Below are 17,104 nucleotides of genomic sequence, written 5' to 3'. Positions count from 1 at the left end.
AGTTTTGTGGCTGTGAAAATTTATTACCCACAGAGTCAATCTGCATTCTGGCTGCCAAGTCTGAATAAATAGAGTCATTGTGCTTGTCTGGAATATGTAACCAAAGTTCATCGAGTCAGCCTGACTTTCACATCCCATGGGATTCATAAAAGCCAACACCCTGGTATGTGCTCTTGATTCCTGCCAAAATTTTGTAAAATTGTATAAACAGAAGTTGAAGAAGGAATCATAACACACTCCCAGGGACATGGCTCTGCACTCCAGTCCTGGCTGATCTCAAAAGGGAAGACACAACTTTAATACTTTTTTTTCTTTTCAAAGAAAAAAGAGTAGTATGATTGTGCTCCTGTGAGCAGGTAGATGTGGGGGCTAAAAATGCCCCCCCTACAGAGTGCACAGGGAGGCAGCAATCAATCCTCTCAGGTTCCTTAATTTTGCTCCTGTGCCCTGCACTGAAGGAAAAGAGCAGGCAGCATTTGTCTGCAAGCAGCTGCTCTGCTCAAAAGGGACAGGGGCAGACTGGCCCTGTAGGGTCTGAGTGGTGTGAGCAAAACCAGCCCCTCCACAGGCAAGCCAAGACAAACAGAAAGCCATGTCATTTCACAGGAGACCTTGAGGGAAGAGCAGCTTCAAGAAAGTTCACAGCTTCAGGACTGTAAAATAAAAGTCTTGTCAGCCTGGTCTGGCTCGCCACCCAAAGCCCCACAGGGTGATGGCAGCCCACCCAGCCCAGTGCCGTCGTGGGGATCCTGGGATTGCCCCCCATGGCAGCCTAGGGACAGTCAGGGTGGGTTGCTGGTCCTGGGGGACCTGTCCCTGCTTCATCATCACCCTGGCCATGGCTGAGCCATAACAACTGATGTTAAATTGAGTTACACCCACAGCTCCCGTGGGGACATATGTGCCTACGTTTCTTTTCCATCACGTGTGCTCTGGGTTACCAAGGCTCATCCCTGGAAATGCATCTTTCTGGTAGGACTGTCTGCAGCACAGACATTTCGAACAAGCCACATCTGTCCTGTCATTGCAACAGGACAAATGTCCATCTATGTGGTCAGTGGCAATTGGTGTGGCCACGTGCCTTCCTAGCATTAGGAAATTATTTATTCTTTTTAAATCATAAAATCTTGATTTATTTCCTTAGTGGTATCCAGAAACAAGTGAGTAAGAATGTATGTTAAGACAACATGTTTAATAGTATGTAGGACTCTTCCCTCTCACTTCTGGATATGGACTGGCAATCAACAGAAAGATGAAAATTATCCTGAAATGAGCAGTCATGCATCTACCTTCTTCCAGAAGGAATAATTCTTAGTAGAGTCTTTATAAGCAGTACTTCTACATATGAAATGTAATATTCCAGCTAATGTGAGGGCATCTGTAATGAATTCTGAAACAGACTGAAAAAGAAGCAAAGCTTTTTTTTTGTAAGACCTCTGTTAGGACAGCACTTTTCGAAGTCAAAGATGAGCTCAGCAGAGCATCAAGGCAGGTACGTCTAGAGAGGAGAGTTATATTGGAAAAATTGTAGCACACTACTGCATAACCCCGTTCATCATTAGAACTACTTTTAGACAGTACTAATTGCATTCACATATGCCATGTCCAAATATTTTAACCACATTAAGTCATATTGTTGTGCTCCCTATTATTCCGCTCTTCATCAGAGCAATACTTGATGCTTGATCAGAAGGGAAAATGAGTGAAAAAGGAAATGAAAATGTTCAGTCCTGGAAAAAAAGAAAAAGCCCAGAGCCTGCATCATTTCTGCAAATGATTTTTCTCTCAAAAAATGCCCTGAAAAACTTGGAGGAAAAAAAATCTTTCTGATGAGAAGCTTCTCACTCCACTGAGCACAGAACACTTATTTCATGAAGTCTAGCTACATGAGAGTCTGACTGCAACCAAAACTGCACAAATCAGAGATAAGCAAAAGTGAAAAAAATTAAGTTTTGGGTAAAGGAATAGCCATCACTTCAGGTTGTTTTTTACTTAATCCAAATGTTCTATTCAGTCCCCTGTCACTGTAACGTGAGTGTGTTTTTCAGCTGGAGGAATAGCCACTGTAACAACCTTATTTAACTCGGGTAACTCTATTATTTCCTGTGTATTAAAGAAGCAATCCTTTTGGTATCCAACTTAGCTAGAATCCAGAGTAAGATTTAAGCCAGCTGAGCCAAATTCTCTTTTGTGGTTTGCCAGCTCTTATTTTAAAATCTCTGTGACATCTAAATTTGCACTTCCACAAGGCATGACAAGAAGACCAAGATTGCCTCACTGAAACTGTCAGATGAAACAAAATAAGAGCTCAGTCTTGTCCTGCCAAACTTGGCTCACATCACTGCCTATCTTACAAAGTCAGATTCAATGTCTGGCAGGCAGGATCAAGCTCTAAATTTGAATGCCACCACCATGAATGACAGTGAAAGAGGCTAGAGATCAGCTTGGCTCTTGGACATGCCCAAAATTTGGGAACATTTGAACACAGCACTCTGATCTCCATGCTCCTCAGTAGCAAACCTCTAAAAAACAGACAGGAAAATAAAGTACACAAGCATCTTCCTTTCCTCTTCATGTGGACGTTGTAACTAAGCTAAGTTTCAGCAGATCTCCAGTAGATCTCCAAAGCTTACCCTTTTCCAGTGGTATCACCTTTTCCCAAGATTAACAGTTTCTCTCTGTATCTACCATAGCATCCCTAACCCCATCTTCTTGAGGTCTTTGGTTAGAACTTTTCCCCCTTGTGGACTGGAATTGCTGTACGAGCATCTGTTTTGACTGGGTTGGGAACATATCCCAGTGCAATTAATTTAGAATTGTTGGCTAACTTGAGGCATAACAAAGGATTAGATTTCAGATATCCAGGCTGTCTTTCCCTTGTCCCTGTCTCTCGTGGGCTGTGAGCCCTCCAGCCCCTGTGCCACTTACACATGGCCACAGAGCACCTGTTTGCCTTCAGGCAAATTCATTCCAGCATGCCTTTAAGAGAACAGTTAAATAACCAACAGTCACAAATAATTTAGAGCACAAATCAGTACCATTTGTAACATTGCAGCTATTAAAAGCTGTAATAGCAGAATGCACGCTGTTTGTATCTCTCTCACACGTGGGCACATGTTCATGGATGCACGCAAACACGGATTCCCAGCCTCTCTAGGAGCTGCCTGTTGCTTCCTGCAAGGCAGAAGGTCAAGCTCTCTTTGCTCCCCTTGGCCATTCAGCTCGGGCTGGGGTAGCGTTAGCGTGAGGAGCTGCGTGAAGGAGATGCAGCACACAGAGATGGATGGCAACACACAGAGAGAAAAAGGCACCTGAGAGCACGTTGGAAAACAAAATGAACACAAAAGGAGAAAGGGATTAAGGGAATAAAAAAGAAATTAATGAAGAAAAGAAATTGCCGGGGAAAAGGACGTTATAAAGGGAGTAGCTAGAACATGATGAGAAATAAGTAAAAAGAGGCAGCAGTCAATCCATCAAAACTAGCATTTAAGAAAAAGAGGTTAAAGAACCATTGCCACAATTTCTCCTGCACCTAGGATGAAATCTGTCTCCTCTGAGGTCATTGAGAGTTTAGCCACTGATTTCAATCAACCTAGGATGCTATCCCCTGTCTTCTTTTTTATTTCCTAGCACAATCCAAGCAGATACTTGGGTAGTCGCAAATGCATCTTAGTTGGTTGACACAGCATATCCCTGGGAAGAGTTATCACTATTTGGGGAATTTAGGCTTGTATTTCCCCCATTTTCACATATATGGACTTCTGGGGGAAAAAAAAAAAAGAAAACGAACCAACAAACAAAAACCTGCTTTAATTTCCGAGCTTTCAGACTTCCCAATAAATCTTGTAAAGCCTGTGGCACAACACTGACAATTTTTGTCTGCGATATCCTAAATGCAAGCAGCACTTTAACCAAGTTACTTTTCCCTGGATAAGGAGGCTCCTTCTGTGAAGACAGAGGAGGTATTCCAAGGTAACTGCTGCTTTGTTTGCAATGACTGAGAGCTTCCTCCAGTGGCACTGGAAATTAACCGTTTTATTAATGTAAAATACCAAGGATTTTTCTTCTGCTCATCTCCACTGAAAAAGATTAAAGTTAAGTCATCTGCATTGAAACCCTGCATGGTTGTTGTGGCCAGACTGCAGGAAAAATCTGAACAGATGCAGGACAGAAGACTCAACATTTACAGATCTGTAAAATTCTCTGTATGGTTAATACCCATGCTGATTATACATCAACTTGGAGATCCAAATCACTTAACAGGTTTTAACTGCTTAATTCAATGCCCCTGAGAGGCATTTAGGTAGAGCTAAGCAAGAATTATTATCTCTGTAGAACTGACAAGGGAGACTGAGAGCGAGATGCGGCTTGTTTGAAGCCACATGGCAAGTCAGCTGCAAAGTCAGGATTAGTGCTTGGGTCTTTCACTCCCAGGTGCCATGTTCAAGTCACTAGACTGTGTTGCCACTGAAGATTAATAAGGATTAATGAGCAAAGCGGAGGAGAAAGAACAATGTATGCCAAAAATATAATAATAAAACTCCAGGATGAAAAATGGATACTGAGGTGTTGAAAGGCCCAGAGAAATCATGAAATCCAGAATGAGTTTTTCAGTTTCTTAAAAGATGTGGCTCTGATGATAACCAACTCCAAAATGGGAAGGAAGGGAGACCCTTTTAAATCTTACAGCCTGTAAATCTTAAGAAAATATGAACCAGACAGTGAAAATCACATTCATACATTTATATTGCAAATTTACAGAGAAACACTCAAGCTGCAGTTTACAAGTGATTTTAAATCCCGCAGAAATCCACACTGGAAAGCAATCCTTAAACAAAGCCCCTAGGAACAGTGAGTAGTACAGAATAATGTAGTGAGAGAGGGCACGTTAGGAATCACTTACGATAAATTGCCTGACCCGCGCTCCTCAGGCAACTTCTTGTGTCCACAAGATACTCATGGGCATTTAAACAGGGCAAGTCTGAAGGTGCAAGATGTTTTCATTAACCTCTTTTCAGCCCTGATGAGAGAAAGCATAATTGCAATGCTGTGCAGCTCTGCACTCCTTGAGGAGAACACCGAAAACTGGACAAGATGAGGGAGAAAGGTGCTTAATACGTTCAGAAAACATGCCTTGGAGTGAAAGATACCCACACAATGAGCTGAGCTTGTCTGAAGCAGGGCCAGTGGCTGACTTGATCACAGTCTATAAACACCTACACAGGGAGAGGAGCTATGAGGCTGGAAGGCAGCTCTGTCTCAGAGGCAAAGGTCTAACTTCAGCACAAGGAGATGTTTATAAACAGTTAGACCAACCTCACATCCTAACACAGAAGTGTTAAGAAAAACTGTGCATGTGGTTGGACTGAGGTGGGTTCACCATAAGAGGATTATCCAGAAGTTTTGTTCTGGGTCCACAACAGCATCCAGATCTGAAGCAGACAAAAAGCTCTGGAGAATCCTATAGCCCAAGTTACATATGCAGTGGGGCTGTGCCCTTCACAAAATTTTCTTCCTGGGTTTGCCTGCTTAGGAATAAACTGCATTTAAGCTAAAACAAACAAAACCTTAGGAAATTAGAACAGAATCAACATGGAAGACACATGAAGAGTGAGACGTGAAACAAGACATATAAAAGATATAAAAGCATTCTTTCTGGTCTGGTTCCCAAATGGCAGTATATAGTAATGACATCTTTCCTTAACCCCGGCTTGGAAAAAGCGTGTCTACAGCTCACCAACTGCAGTCCAAGACAAGGTGACATCCAGAACTCTGAGTGGTTGATGATATGACTTTAAAGCATAAATGGTTCACTGCACAGTTCCAGAGTAGCACCCACCACCCAAGGAAGAAAACAAAATCCTACGGACGCAATGCAATTTACTCATGAACAGGCAGCACACATTGCTACACTGTCACCAAAGAAATGGTTCAAATTCTCACCACGTGTACCCTTTGCCATCTCACTGAAGTCTCTGGTATAGCTCGTGTAACTCCATACAACCGCAGTAGCTGGGCTCTCCCGTGATAACAGCAGTTAATCGACAGGACAGGCGAAATGGAAAGCAAAATCTCCGAACCTGTCAACAGTGAATTTATTGGCTTTATTTACCAAAGCTGACGTGGGTGAGGTATAGGAAAATGCATCCACAGTCAGCCTGCAGTGCCTCCAAGACAGTCTTCCAAGCCCAGCAGAACATACTTCAATAGTTGTCTCATTTGTTTCTTATCCAAAAATGCCTATGAGCCCAGCAGTTTATAAAACAATTGTTTTAAATCAAAGAAAAAAAATTTAAAAAAGGGTTTCTGGGGACCACTCTTAACACTTCTGTATCTCCATCTCAATAGCTGTATTCAACCCGTTCTGCTCACTGCTCAGTCCCAATTACAATGAGCTAGCTCGCTGCTCAGTCCCAATTACAATAAAAGTATTCAATTTCCTCTCTGATTTCCCTTCAACAACAGATTGCAACTTGTGACACTTCAAGCTAATTTTGGTAGCTCATTTAACACACACTGAAACCTGAATATGTTCCCAAGCTCTGGCTCATTGCAATTAAGGATGGAGAAAGGAGATGAAACCTCTGGAGGTTGAGAACCCAACCATGATTACTGCAATCTAGAAACTTGTTTTTTCCCAATATTCTTGGGGTACAGATAGAATCTGTAGTGAATGATTAATGGACTATAGGCAGATCAATGAAACTCTGCCCTTAATGTATTTAAACCAACTTGGGTGGGGGTCAGAGAAGTCTAACCAGCCAGTATCCTGTAATTTGCAACTCTTGATGTAGTGAAATAGCATAATGCATCTTATTTACCGCGGCTGGTTTCTCTAGCCCAAATACCTGAGTCACGTGAGTGGTTATTTTTTTCCCTTCCCTGCTTCCTACTCAGCATTAAAGTTATTATCTGGTGAGTTGGCCTCCAATATCCATTTTCATATTGAGGAGAACCTTCCTCCATCAGTTACCCCAGTGATTCCAAGAACTGAAAATTCAGGATTGTGTTCATCGCTGGTAAACACACTCAATCACTTATCAATAGAATTTTAAGCTTCCCATATAGCACTTTTCAGGGATAAGTCTTGGAGATATTTAAATTCTATCACCAATATTGAACTTCAGCATTATTTCTTATCCCTGATTTCTGTAACGAGCATAGTCACTTACTTCCAGGAATAATAAAGACTGTAGAGCATATTCTCATCTTTCTTGATGGATGATGAGTTGGCCTCAGTAAAGTTTTTAACGATGTAAAATAAAATGCAAATTAAATAGCACAATCAAAATCTAGCTATTAAAAAAATAGGCAGGCAGTATATGATACTAAGTACCACCCTTTTGCTTACATTGTTAGATAGATAATACCAGAGTATTATAAATATAATAAATCACAAAAAGCTGTTTCTATAGTCATGAGTTTCTTAAACTATGGGTCATGACCCTCCATGGGGATTCATGAATGAGTTTGAATGGGGTCACAAAAAAACTGTTAGCAAGAAGTGAGGGCACATATTTCCCCCTAAGTTGAGCAGCCTAATCTTGTGGCAGGGGAACAGGAGAGCAGACTGTAATTAGTGGCTGCAAGTATTTATACTTGCTAGGGAACTGCTAACTACCTTTAATTACAACAGCTCACTTTCTCCAGGAGAGGGAAGCAATATAGGCTAGAATTAAAATTGCTGGATAGTTGCTAACTGCCTTTCATTGCAGGCAATAGATCTGTTTCTCCAGGGAGGAAGAATAAACTTGCGACTGGATCTTATTCCCCCATCATTTAGAAATGGGGCCATTACCAACTCGGGGGGTCACACAAATATGCAATCAAACACGGCTGTATTTTGACTGTAAGAACGAAATCAATAGTCTCATTTAGAGAATTTGTGACCACCAGGCAAAGACTGAGGTACCCCATGCAATCTGAATTGCATCTTGGTGAAGAAGGATGTTTATTAAAGGACTTAAAATGTGAGGGTAATTGAAAAAGTAGAATGATCTCACTGAAAAGCATTTCTACACTTCTCTCTGCTGCCCTGCCTGTCATCTGAACTCACTTTCTTGCCCAGAAGGGAATCATCTTTTCAAAACTGTCAGCAACTGGATGCACCAAGCTGGAAACTGAAGATTGGCACTTGAGGCTGCAGTCCCACACCATGTGTCCTGGCTCAGTTAGAACACCAAATGGGTCAAGGCACGAGTCTTCTCCTCTTCCCTCCTGAGGGTAGCTTTTTTCAAGCCTTGAAGAGAAAGTATCCCTCTCAAAGTTAGGGATTTTAGGGAAATAGAACAGAGATATGAACCCTTCACCCTATGTTAGGGGCTTTTAGTTCATTTTTGCTTTCTGGAGGTCTCTGCTATGACCATGAGGCCTGTGGCTGCAGGGCAAACTCTCTCCTTCAGTACCTCCAGGGTACCACAGCCACCGTGTGCCTTGCTCCATGTGCCTTGCTCCTTGCAGAACTGCTTGCTCTGCAGCTCCAGACAGGAGTGGAATTGACGTCAGGTGAAAGCGACCCTGCTGATGGACATGACCATATGTCAGCAGCAGCAAAGGTCTCTGCTGCACTTCCCCCATGATCCCATTCCCATTCTCACACTGCACCCTGTGATGTGGCATCCTCTCCCTGGGGAAGCAGCTCAGAAAAGGGATCGAAGTTACAAATAACAGGGGGGAAATTAAGGGGGCTGGGGGTATTAAGGAAAACTATTCTTTTTTGGCTGAATCAGTTTTCCAACCTATTGTATTGTACAACCACATGAGCACCTGGTGGTGGCCTGAGCCAAGAGCGGGAAACATGGTAAGTGGCTTAAACAGCACTGCCACATAGTGGTTGCATGTGAGGGAAAGACTAGCCCTGACTGCTGGTGGAAGAGGAGAAGGAGAGGTGGCCTGAATGGTGTCTGTATAACTTGGCCATGGAAAAGGGCTCTGATAGTGCGAGGAGGCTCCTGAGTTTTTCAGGCAAAAGTGTAACATAGCACAAGCCTCAGCAGCAGAGCTGCACGACTTGAAACTCAAAATGCACTCAGATTCCTGCTAGTGGGGGTGATTAGGCGTGGGAGGAGAGGAACTTGTGTTGGCCCAGGGTGTTAAAGAAGAGATTAAGCCATAAGTCATTCTTAACCCTAAGATTTGGGTCTCTCCTGTGCTTGTGTGCAAGCAGGGGGATGACACTGTCCTAATGAGCCAGTTGGGGAGGAGACAGAAACAACAAATGCCACCCCACTGGACTGGAGAGTGGCAGCTCTCTTTAAAGACTGCCCCATACTCAGTGGCCTGGATGGCAAGGATGGTGGTGTATCTAAGGAGCATGCAAACAGTATGACCTACTGGAAACAATGAAAAATACAAGACTTATTGTATTATTTTCCTAACACTAAAAACAATGTGTTCATGCCATGGGCACACTGCCGCTGAGCTGGTAGGACCTTCCAAGCCCTTTCCAGAGGATCTCTGCCCGCTGAAGAAAGTCAACGTTAAAGAAAAACCCTCCATGCTCTCTAGTGCTGGGCAGGATGCCTGTAAGCCATCTACCTTATTTGGTAATAATGATGCAGCCCCCAGCAGCCTGAAAAGCCAAGAACAACAGTTTCAGAATGTATTTACTGATAACTGCAATGAGAAAATCGATGTTTAATTACCCGCCCCTTGAGTCTCCGTACTGCTTAGCTCTGTGTCCCTTCTGTGCCATGTGAGGCACAGACTGGACAGGTACAGCTGGGAGGAGGACACTCTGGACAGCTCCAAGTAGAAGGGAGGCTTTAAGGCAGATTTTCAAAACGTTATGGATTTCGTCTTTGCTTAGCAGCTGGTTACTGTGCCGAAGCCATGAATCACACCACTTGAAGTGATTGAACGGGGGGAAAGAATAATAATAATAAAGAGGCAAACTAGCTCAGGGATAGGCTTGGGAGTCCTATTAAACTTGAGAGGCTACAATTTCTATTCCCAGACCTGCTGGTTAACACAAGAAAAAGCATCATGCTTCCCCACCCCATCCAAAGAGTTGTACTAGGCAAAAACTGAAGAGCAAACCAGCAACAGGTCAATCCTGTACCGTGTAGGCAAACGCTGCCAGCAGATTAACATGGCAGCACTCATGAAAAGTCTGCAGCAGCTCTGGCAAGCTTTGCAAAATTTATAATTCATCGCAAAAGGAACCAAATATGTGATGTTTGTTTCTGTGGAAGAATGGGAGGAGACTAATGGTAAAGGAGAGGGAGTGGGAGTGCGGAAGCGGGGAGAGGGGAAAGCAGAGAACCGAGCCCTGGCGAGTTTTCAGGGACCCGCAGAAAAAACTGTGTAAATGTGTGGTTCAGACCTCAAATACCTTGCGGTGCTTTGACAGTCTTCTGGGTTTTGGCATTTTAAACAAAGTGTTCTTACATTTACTAGGCTGGAATGCCCATTTGACTATAGACTCTCTGCTACTTTGCTTGTACTTTAACATTTTGGACACATGACAAAAATGTGTGTAACGCATTTTTTAAAGTGTTGATTGTGCTTGTAATTTTCAAGTCAGAATATAAAATAAACATCTCTGCCCTTTCTTCCAGCAGGCAGCACAGAGATCTGCTCTCCGCGTTCTATCTGACAGGTACATTTTGTCATTTTTATGAACTATAAATTGCTTTATGAAACGTTGAGCCCTATTTATTGTGGCATATAACTCATAATCGGATTTTGTCCCCAAAGTATCTGTGAACTGGGATGTTAAACATTTTGCATGCTTGGATTTGTCATGCATGTGTAGAGTTTATTACTGCAAAAATCATGGTCTTGTTGTATTTCATACACAGTATGCAGAATCCCTTGTTGTGATACCAAACGAGAGATAAGAAACTTACTGGAGAAGGCATGAATGATGCAGTAAATTCTGAGCTTTAGAGTTTGCTGAGATATATCTGAGCTCATTTTTCAGCAATAAGTACTTCATTTATTCCGAGATGTTCTCTTTTGACTTTTTCCAAATCCTTTCCCTGGGAATTACACTTCTTTTGATGAGATGGTATGTTTTCTGCACAAAAACAATGCCCTTTTTTAGCCCTTAAGTTTTAAGGGATTGGTATTTTGGAGGAATTTAATTAATTTTTTCACTTCTTCTGGAACCGCAGCAGTGCTCCAGGCAGATAAGCAGGGGATCTAATCCTTAGACAGTGTTCACGTTTTACTCAGCTCTTTTTCAAGCAAAAATCCATTAACTTCAATGGGAAACTTGTCCAAGTGAGGAATTCAGGATTTGGGCCATAGTAAATGTTATAGTTGGGCTGTAGGTCTGCACAGGTATTTACCTTAAATGACTTTTATGAAAGAGGATTGATTGAAATATAAGGTAGCTTTCTAAGACGGTCCTGATTTCTTTTCCAGTTTTGGGAAAGGGGGGAGGGAAGGGGGAGGAGAGAGACTGTACATTTTAGTGCCTGTGAAAAAGAACTAGCAGATTTACATTTTTCCACAAATGAGGTACTGTGTCATGCAGGCTGACACAGAGTAAATTTCCCCATGCCTTGTTGGCAGCCCCCTCTGCTCCGTCTGGCCCCCAGCCCCCCGCCTCCCTGGGAATAAGCGGTAATTGACTCTGGAAGCCAGCTCAGGCCAGGATTTCTCCAGAGCAGAGCCTGTCACTTAGGCTGAATTATATGTTGTGCATGGATGAATAACATTTCTCTCTGCTCAGAGGCTAGGACCGCCAAAATTATCGACCTTCCCTTCCCAAGTTTACAAACACGGTTTTGTTTAGAATTTTTTGCCCCCCGTTTAAGGAAAAAAAAATTCCCCAGTGAAATGTATGGGATTCGGGTGAAATTGCTGGCACAGTTGTAGGGCACAGAAGTATTTGCTGTAACTGGAATGAATGCAAAACAAAGAGGAGTTGGAGTCAGCATTATGCCCCTCTCCCCGGAGGTGGGCAAACTCAACCCTAAAGCAAAGCAGATTTTGCTCTTGGTGGGGACAATACCATGACTAGAGGAAACATGGGGATTTTTTCTCAGCATCCTTCCCCTGGGCTGAATGAGGAACATTTTTACAGAAATGCCCCTGGAGGTACCTAACAAGCCCCAAACCCTGCAGTTCACTTTCTGTCTCCCCTAGAAAGAAAAGTGGTGATGATGGATAAGTGGTCCCTACCTCATCAAAGGTGGAAAGGGAGCTGGACACAGACTGCCCTCATCCACAGGGCAAAAGTGTTAACCATCACACCTCAGATTTAATATTTATCATCAGATACTCCCATGTCTGCCCCTAGAATCGTGCCCAGGGACTACAGCTTGCTCACCTGCTCTGCCAGCATTCAGTGCTAGGGCACCCTTCTGCCCCTGCTTCTGGAGGGGGTGCTGGGAAGGCTGGGGGTGCACCCTGGGGGTTCCCTCACTGCCACCCCTAACCTCACTGCAGCAAGCAAAAATGAGGGCAGGGGGCCAAAATACCACACTGTGACGGCAGTTTCTGTCTCTTTTTGGCTAAAGGGAGGATGCCTGTGATACTGCTGCTCATTAGTTGTATCCTAGTAGCAACTGAGAGCTCCCAGTCACACACTAACGCTTCCCAGTATCAAGGGAGATGGCAGATTATATAAAGCTTTCAGTAATTTTGCCCACTATATAAAAAAAGAAAAAAATATCCTCCAGCAGTTCCTGTTGCAGTTCCTGCTTTCAGGTTCTATTAAAGAGGTAACAGCTAAACTAAAAGAGGAGAGGAAAAAAAACCCACAAACAAACAAAAGGAGTTTTTAAACTTGTAGCCATTGATTTCTGTAGTGTATCACACTCAGTCTTGTTTTCAGAATGACACAGTAACCCCCAGCAGATTTATGTGCAAACACAAAGATTAGTGACCCAGAAGCTTGACTGAAACAGCTTTTCTGTTTCCAGAAGACAGGTTGCTCTGCAGATGCACTGACTATTTTGTCAGAAAAGATGCACTGGCCCCATTAGCTTTTCATTCTCTCATGAAAAGCCTTCGGTGTTTATACAGCACAGCTTGGTTTTAATGTTATTGTGCTCTCCAGTAAAGTGGTCTAACTCTACAGATTACTCAGTTTCTGGGACAGAGAAGAGCAAGACCTTAACTCATATACCTTAATGGTATAGTGCTGGCATATTTTCAGTCGTCTGACTCTCGTACCCACTGCCTGAATGGCTTTCAAATGAAGAAAAATGTCTGTAACTAAAATATTCAGTGTGTTCTGTTGTTATTTAACAGTAAGCACTGTGGTTAAGCCAGGTCTTAAACCTGCTTAATCCCACTGAGCTAAATAGATTTTATTATTGACTCCCATGGTTCCAGAACTCTGACCTGAAGGCTGAAGTTAAAAGCTAATTTTTTTGCAGTCTGTTCCACTAACCCAGAACCACTTGCTTGCTGGATACATTTGCAATGGAGAACGCACAGCTGTAAATTACAGCTGTTTGCAATCATACCCAAACATAACACTCATTATTATTCTTTTGTTCTTTTTAGGCTGAAAAGCCCACCATGAGGGAGACCGCACAGTACTTAATCCACACATTAAATTTACTCACAGCTCATATTCATGTGCAAGATAAGATTTTCCATGAAGTAAAGATTTACAGTGGTCCTAAGGCATTTTTATTCCCCTGGCTGCTTTTATTTCTGTATGCTGGAGTGTAGGCCGAATGGGTCTGCTGAAGACTTTTGAATGCTTAGAGGAAAGTGTTGTACCACCACTGAATCTACAAGGCATAGATAGGTCCTCCACTGCGCTGCTTGGGTGGTGCTTGGATGGTACTTGGAGGTGTGCTTGCTTCCGAGGCACAGTCTGTTCTCCTTTCTGTGTACTTACACTGGAGGATGCAGGCAGACCCAGCTAGCTCTGCCCCTACAGATCTCGGCACAGGCATGTAAGGTATGAACCTGCTCATCCCAGCAGCCACACGGCTGTGCTGGCAGGCCTGTCCTTCACAGCTGATAAGCCCTGAAAGAGCCCAACTCACTAGCTTACACTCAGCACCTGATTCATATATACATGTTGTCCAGACCTGAACTGTCAAGTACGAGCTACGAAACCTTTTAGATTTACTTGTGCTATTGACAGAAGGCGGCGTCTCAGCACATCCATTTGGCAGTGTAGACAAGCCCTGTTCATGATGGCTGGTGAACTATACAGCCTGTCTGAGTTTCAGTCTAGGCAGAAAGGATAGTGCTTTGCATTTCCATGTAACCAGGCCTCATCCATCCAGGTCTGATCACGGTTAGGACACCAAAATGCAGGCCGTGCCAGCCGTAAGCTGGTTTATCCTAATGAGACTGGCCACTAGCACTCAAGACCCTGAAAAAGCTAACAAGTTTGCCCCCTTGTCTACGGGATAGGTGAAGGGTTGGGGGAGCTGAGAAGCAAGGGAGGCTCACAGCTGTGGGGGGAGAGACATTTGCAAGCAGAGGTGCTGCTACATCGCCTCTTATGGGTGAGTGCATCCATTTAGCACTCAGCTGCAAGCAAAATAGAAAAGGTTGACCTGGGACAATCCAGTCCCTTCCCCTGATATTGTAAGCAGCCACAGGCTTGGTGATTAGTCCAGCAGGATGTGTAGTATGGCTCTTCTTTAGACAAAGCCACATTGAGATACACTATTTGGGTTAGGAGGCCTGGGGAGGGACTGCCTGTAAAGTATTAAGGCAACAAAAAGAGGCAATTTAGACTTTTAATAGATCACTTAAGGCAGGGAAGGCAGCTGTCCAAGCAGCCTTAAACTTTTGGTGGACGGTGCCAAAGTTTTCTTGTTCTCAAGTATCTGCTTGAGCTGCGATTATGTGAAGCAGTTAAACTTGTGATACCCTAAAGTAAGTAAATAGTCCAGCTAGCAAAAAGACTCATGTGCTTCATGTCACTCACATACCTAACGTTTGTGTTGGACTGGTGTTTTTGATAACATAGTCTTTTATATCGTGAAAGTTCTCCACATGAGAAGCCATGTGGTCAACTTATCAGCAAGTGACTCAGCTAGCTGGCTGGCCAGAAGGGCTTCATGTGACAAGTCTGTGCCACCAGTGACAGCTGAGGGGAAGCCTTGGCTTGGGACAGCTGATCTGGGTCCCAGCAGACAATGTCAAAACTAAGATCACGGTCTCCACAGGAGTCAAAAAGCTTGGTTGGAGAAGAGCATACATGCACAGTGCTCAGTGCCACAGAAGTAGACATACAGCTCTCACAGCATTAGCATATTGCTTAAGCTTTCTGGATTATCTCTGAGAGGAAAAAAGAGACTACCTGTGACAGGGAATATGTGTATTTATCATTTATACCTTATGTGAGGCATGTTGGAAATGCTGATGTCTCAAAGTTGCAGCCCTCTCACACAGAATAGGGTAGCAAAGGGTGGCTGCTACTTGGTATGGTCTAGAGTCTCACAGTGGCGGTAGTTACAGAACTTGAAAGTGGAAGAGTAATGACATACATTGTATATAGGATACTATTTCCAGTATTGGAGAGTGTGGTGAATAGTGAAAAGGGGCTTTAGAAGAAAAGGCTGCATAGACGACTTGGAGTGAAAAGGAATAGGTATCTCTGTAAAACTGGGACTCCATTCCCCTTTATTTAATTTGTAAGCAAGACGTATAGCACTTGCCTGTTAGCTGTTGGATGGTTTCCCGTACCTTGGCTGTTGCTGGTGTTTACTTAGAATTATTCTACCATAGCACCGCAGATGTGATTTGGATGTATTGCTGCGCGAGAAGGTGAAGCAGAGCTGTCCCAGGGAACTGTAGCAATTCTGAGCCCTACTAAATACTGAAATTGAGGTTTAAAGAAAGAAAAAGAAAAGTTAAGATGTATTTTTTATTTAAGGAAGTGACAGTGTTTTGCTATCATGACAGGCAAACACCTCCCAACTCCCTGTGGGTAACCTCGTGTGTTCTCAATGGCTCCCCAAAGATATCTGGGGGGAGACAATCAGTTCTAGTTTCCAAAAATGTTTGTATTTTGAAGAATATCTATCTGCTAAAAGAAAGATCTGACTAGTAATTTCTCATGTTTTTATTTTTTTTTCTTCCTTTGTCTTTTAAGAATTAGTGTGTGAATAATTATAGAATGAATGTGAAAGGGAAAAGAGGCAAGGTGTAGATCTGTGGTCTTTCATATATTAGTAAGGAGAAAACAGGTCCCATTGCTGGCTGGCAGCATGAAGAATATGCAAAGTGTTATTGGGAAGAAGAGTGTATATGTGTGCAGAATATGAAGTGCCTCAGCATATGATTAACCTCACTGGGTATGTAGTAAATAGTAGATAACTGTGATCAAAAAAGTATTCATGTGATTTATCAAACTGAGCAACTGTGCATTTTGCAGTGAAGCAAGAGGTCAATCCTGAAATCTAGGGCAAGTAGAGCAATAGGAAATTGCAGGGACTAAGAAGTTAATCATACTGTTGGACTGCTTCCATCTGGTTTTGAAAGACGGAGTCAGTACAGTGCTAGCGAGGATGCTTCACAGCAACAGATCAGGAATTAATTTTTTCTGCAGATCTTCAGCTATCATTTGTGGTAACACAGGCTTATAAAAATGTAATTTAATTTCTTGGGAATAAATCATGTAGGACAAGAGTGGTTTTTTAATGTGTGTATCTGAGGCAAAAAAATAAAAAGTGTGAGAGTAGGAGAAACAGTAACAATCCAAGAGAAAACAAGCATTAACAATATGAAACCTGGAAGGCATATGTGGCCATCCAGTTAAATTATGCAGGTAATTGTCTTTGAAAAATCAGTTTGCAGCTGGGAAATTTCTACATTTTTATGACCCTTGGGGGCATAATGTTGCCTAACCTGTCTGTCCATCTCCATAAGTGTGGATCAAAGGAGCACTGGCTTAAAGTATTATGGAATTGACACTCAGAACACCACTCCCGTATATCATGAGTACATAGCTATGGGCAGTGAGTTTGTTAATGAATTCTGTTTTCCTTATTATTGATATGACTTATGATATTTCTATGAGATTTGAACATTTTTTTCCCTTTGGGCAATAAAAGTCCCCCTAGGCAATGAACATGTTGTAAAACAAAAGAGATTTTAACAATGATAGTAATTCTGGTAGCTAAGACTTGCTTTATTGGAAGAGGTAAGAGGACGGTTAGTTGATAACATT

At 42.8% G+C, this 17,104-nt stretch overlaps 1 protein-coding gene across 1 annotated transcript in view; it reads left to right on the top strand.

Moving 5' to 3' along the window:
- AFF3 (AF4/FMR2 family member 3) overlaps positions 1-17,104 on the top strand; it is a 273,032-nt gene that overhangs the window by 186,438 nt on the left and 69,490 nt on the right. Inside the window, exon 8 of the mRNA XM_027896601.1 lies at positions 10,560-10,600. Coding sequence (XP_027752402.1) covers positions 10,560-10,600 — 41 coding nt within the window. The remainder of the gene's footprint in view (positions 1-10,559; positions 10,601-17,104) is intronic.

The sequence above is a fragment of the Empidonax traillii genome, unplaced genomic scaffold (genome assembly GCF_003031625.1).
Source record: "Empidonax traillii isolate 1590-97213 ecotype Southwest subspecies unplaced genomic scaffold, ASM303162v1 scaffold503:size689781, whole genome shotgun sequence".
Classification (NCBI taxonomy): domain Eukaryota; kingdom Metazoa; phylum Chordata; class Aves; order Passeriformes; family Tyrannidae; genus Empidonax; species Empidonax traillii.
The sequence above is the reverse complement of the archived record's forward strand: the minus strand, read 5'-3'. Positions and strand labels throughout refer to the sequence as shown.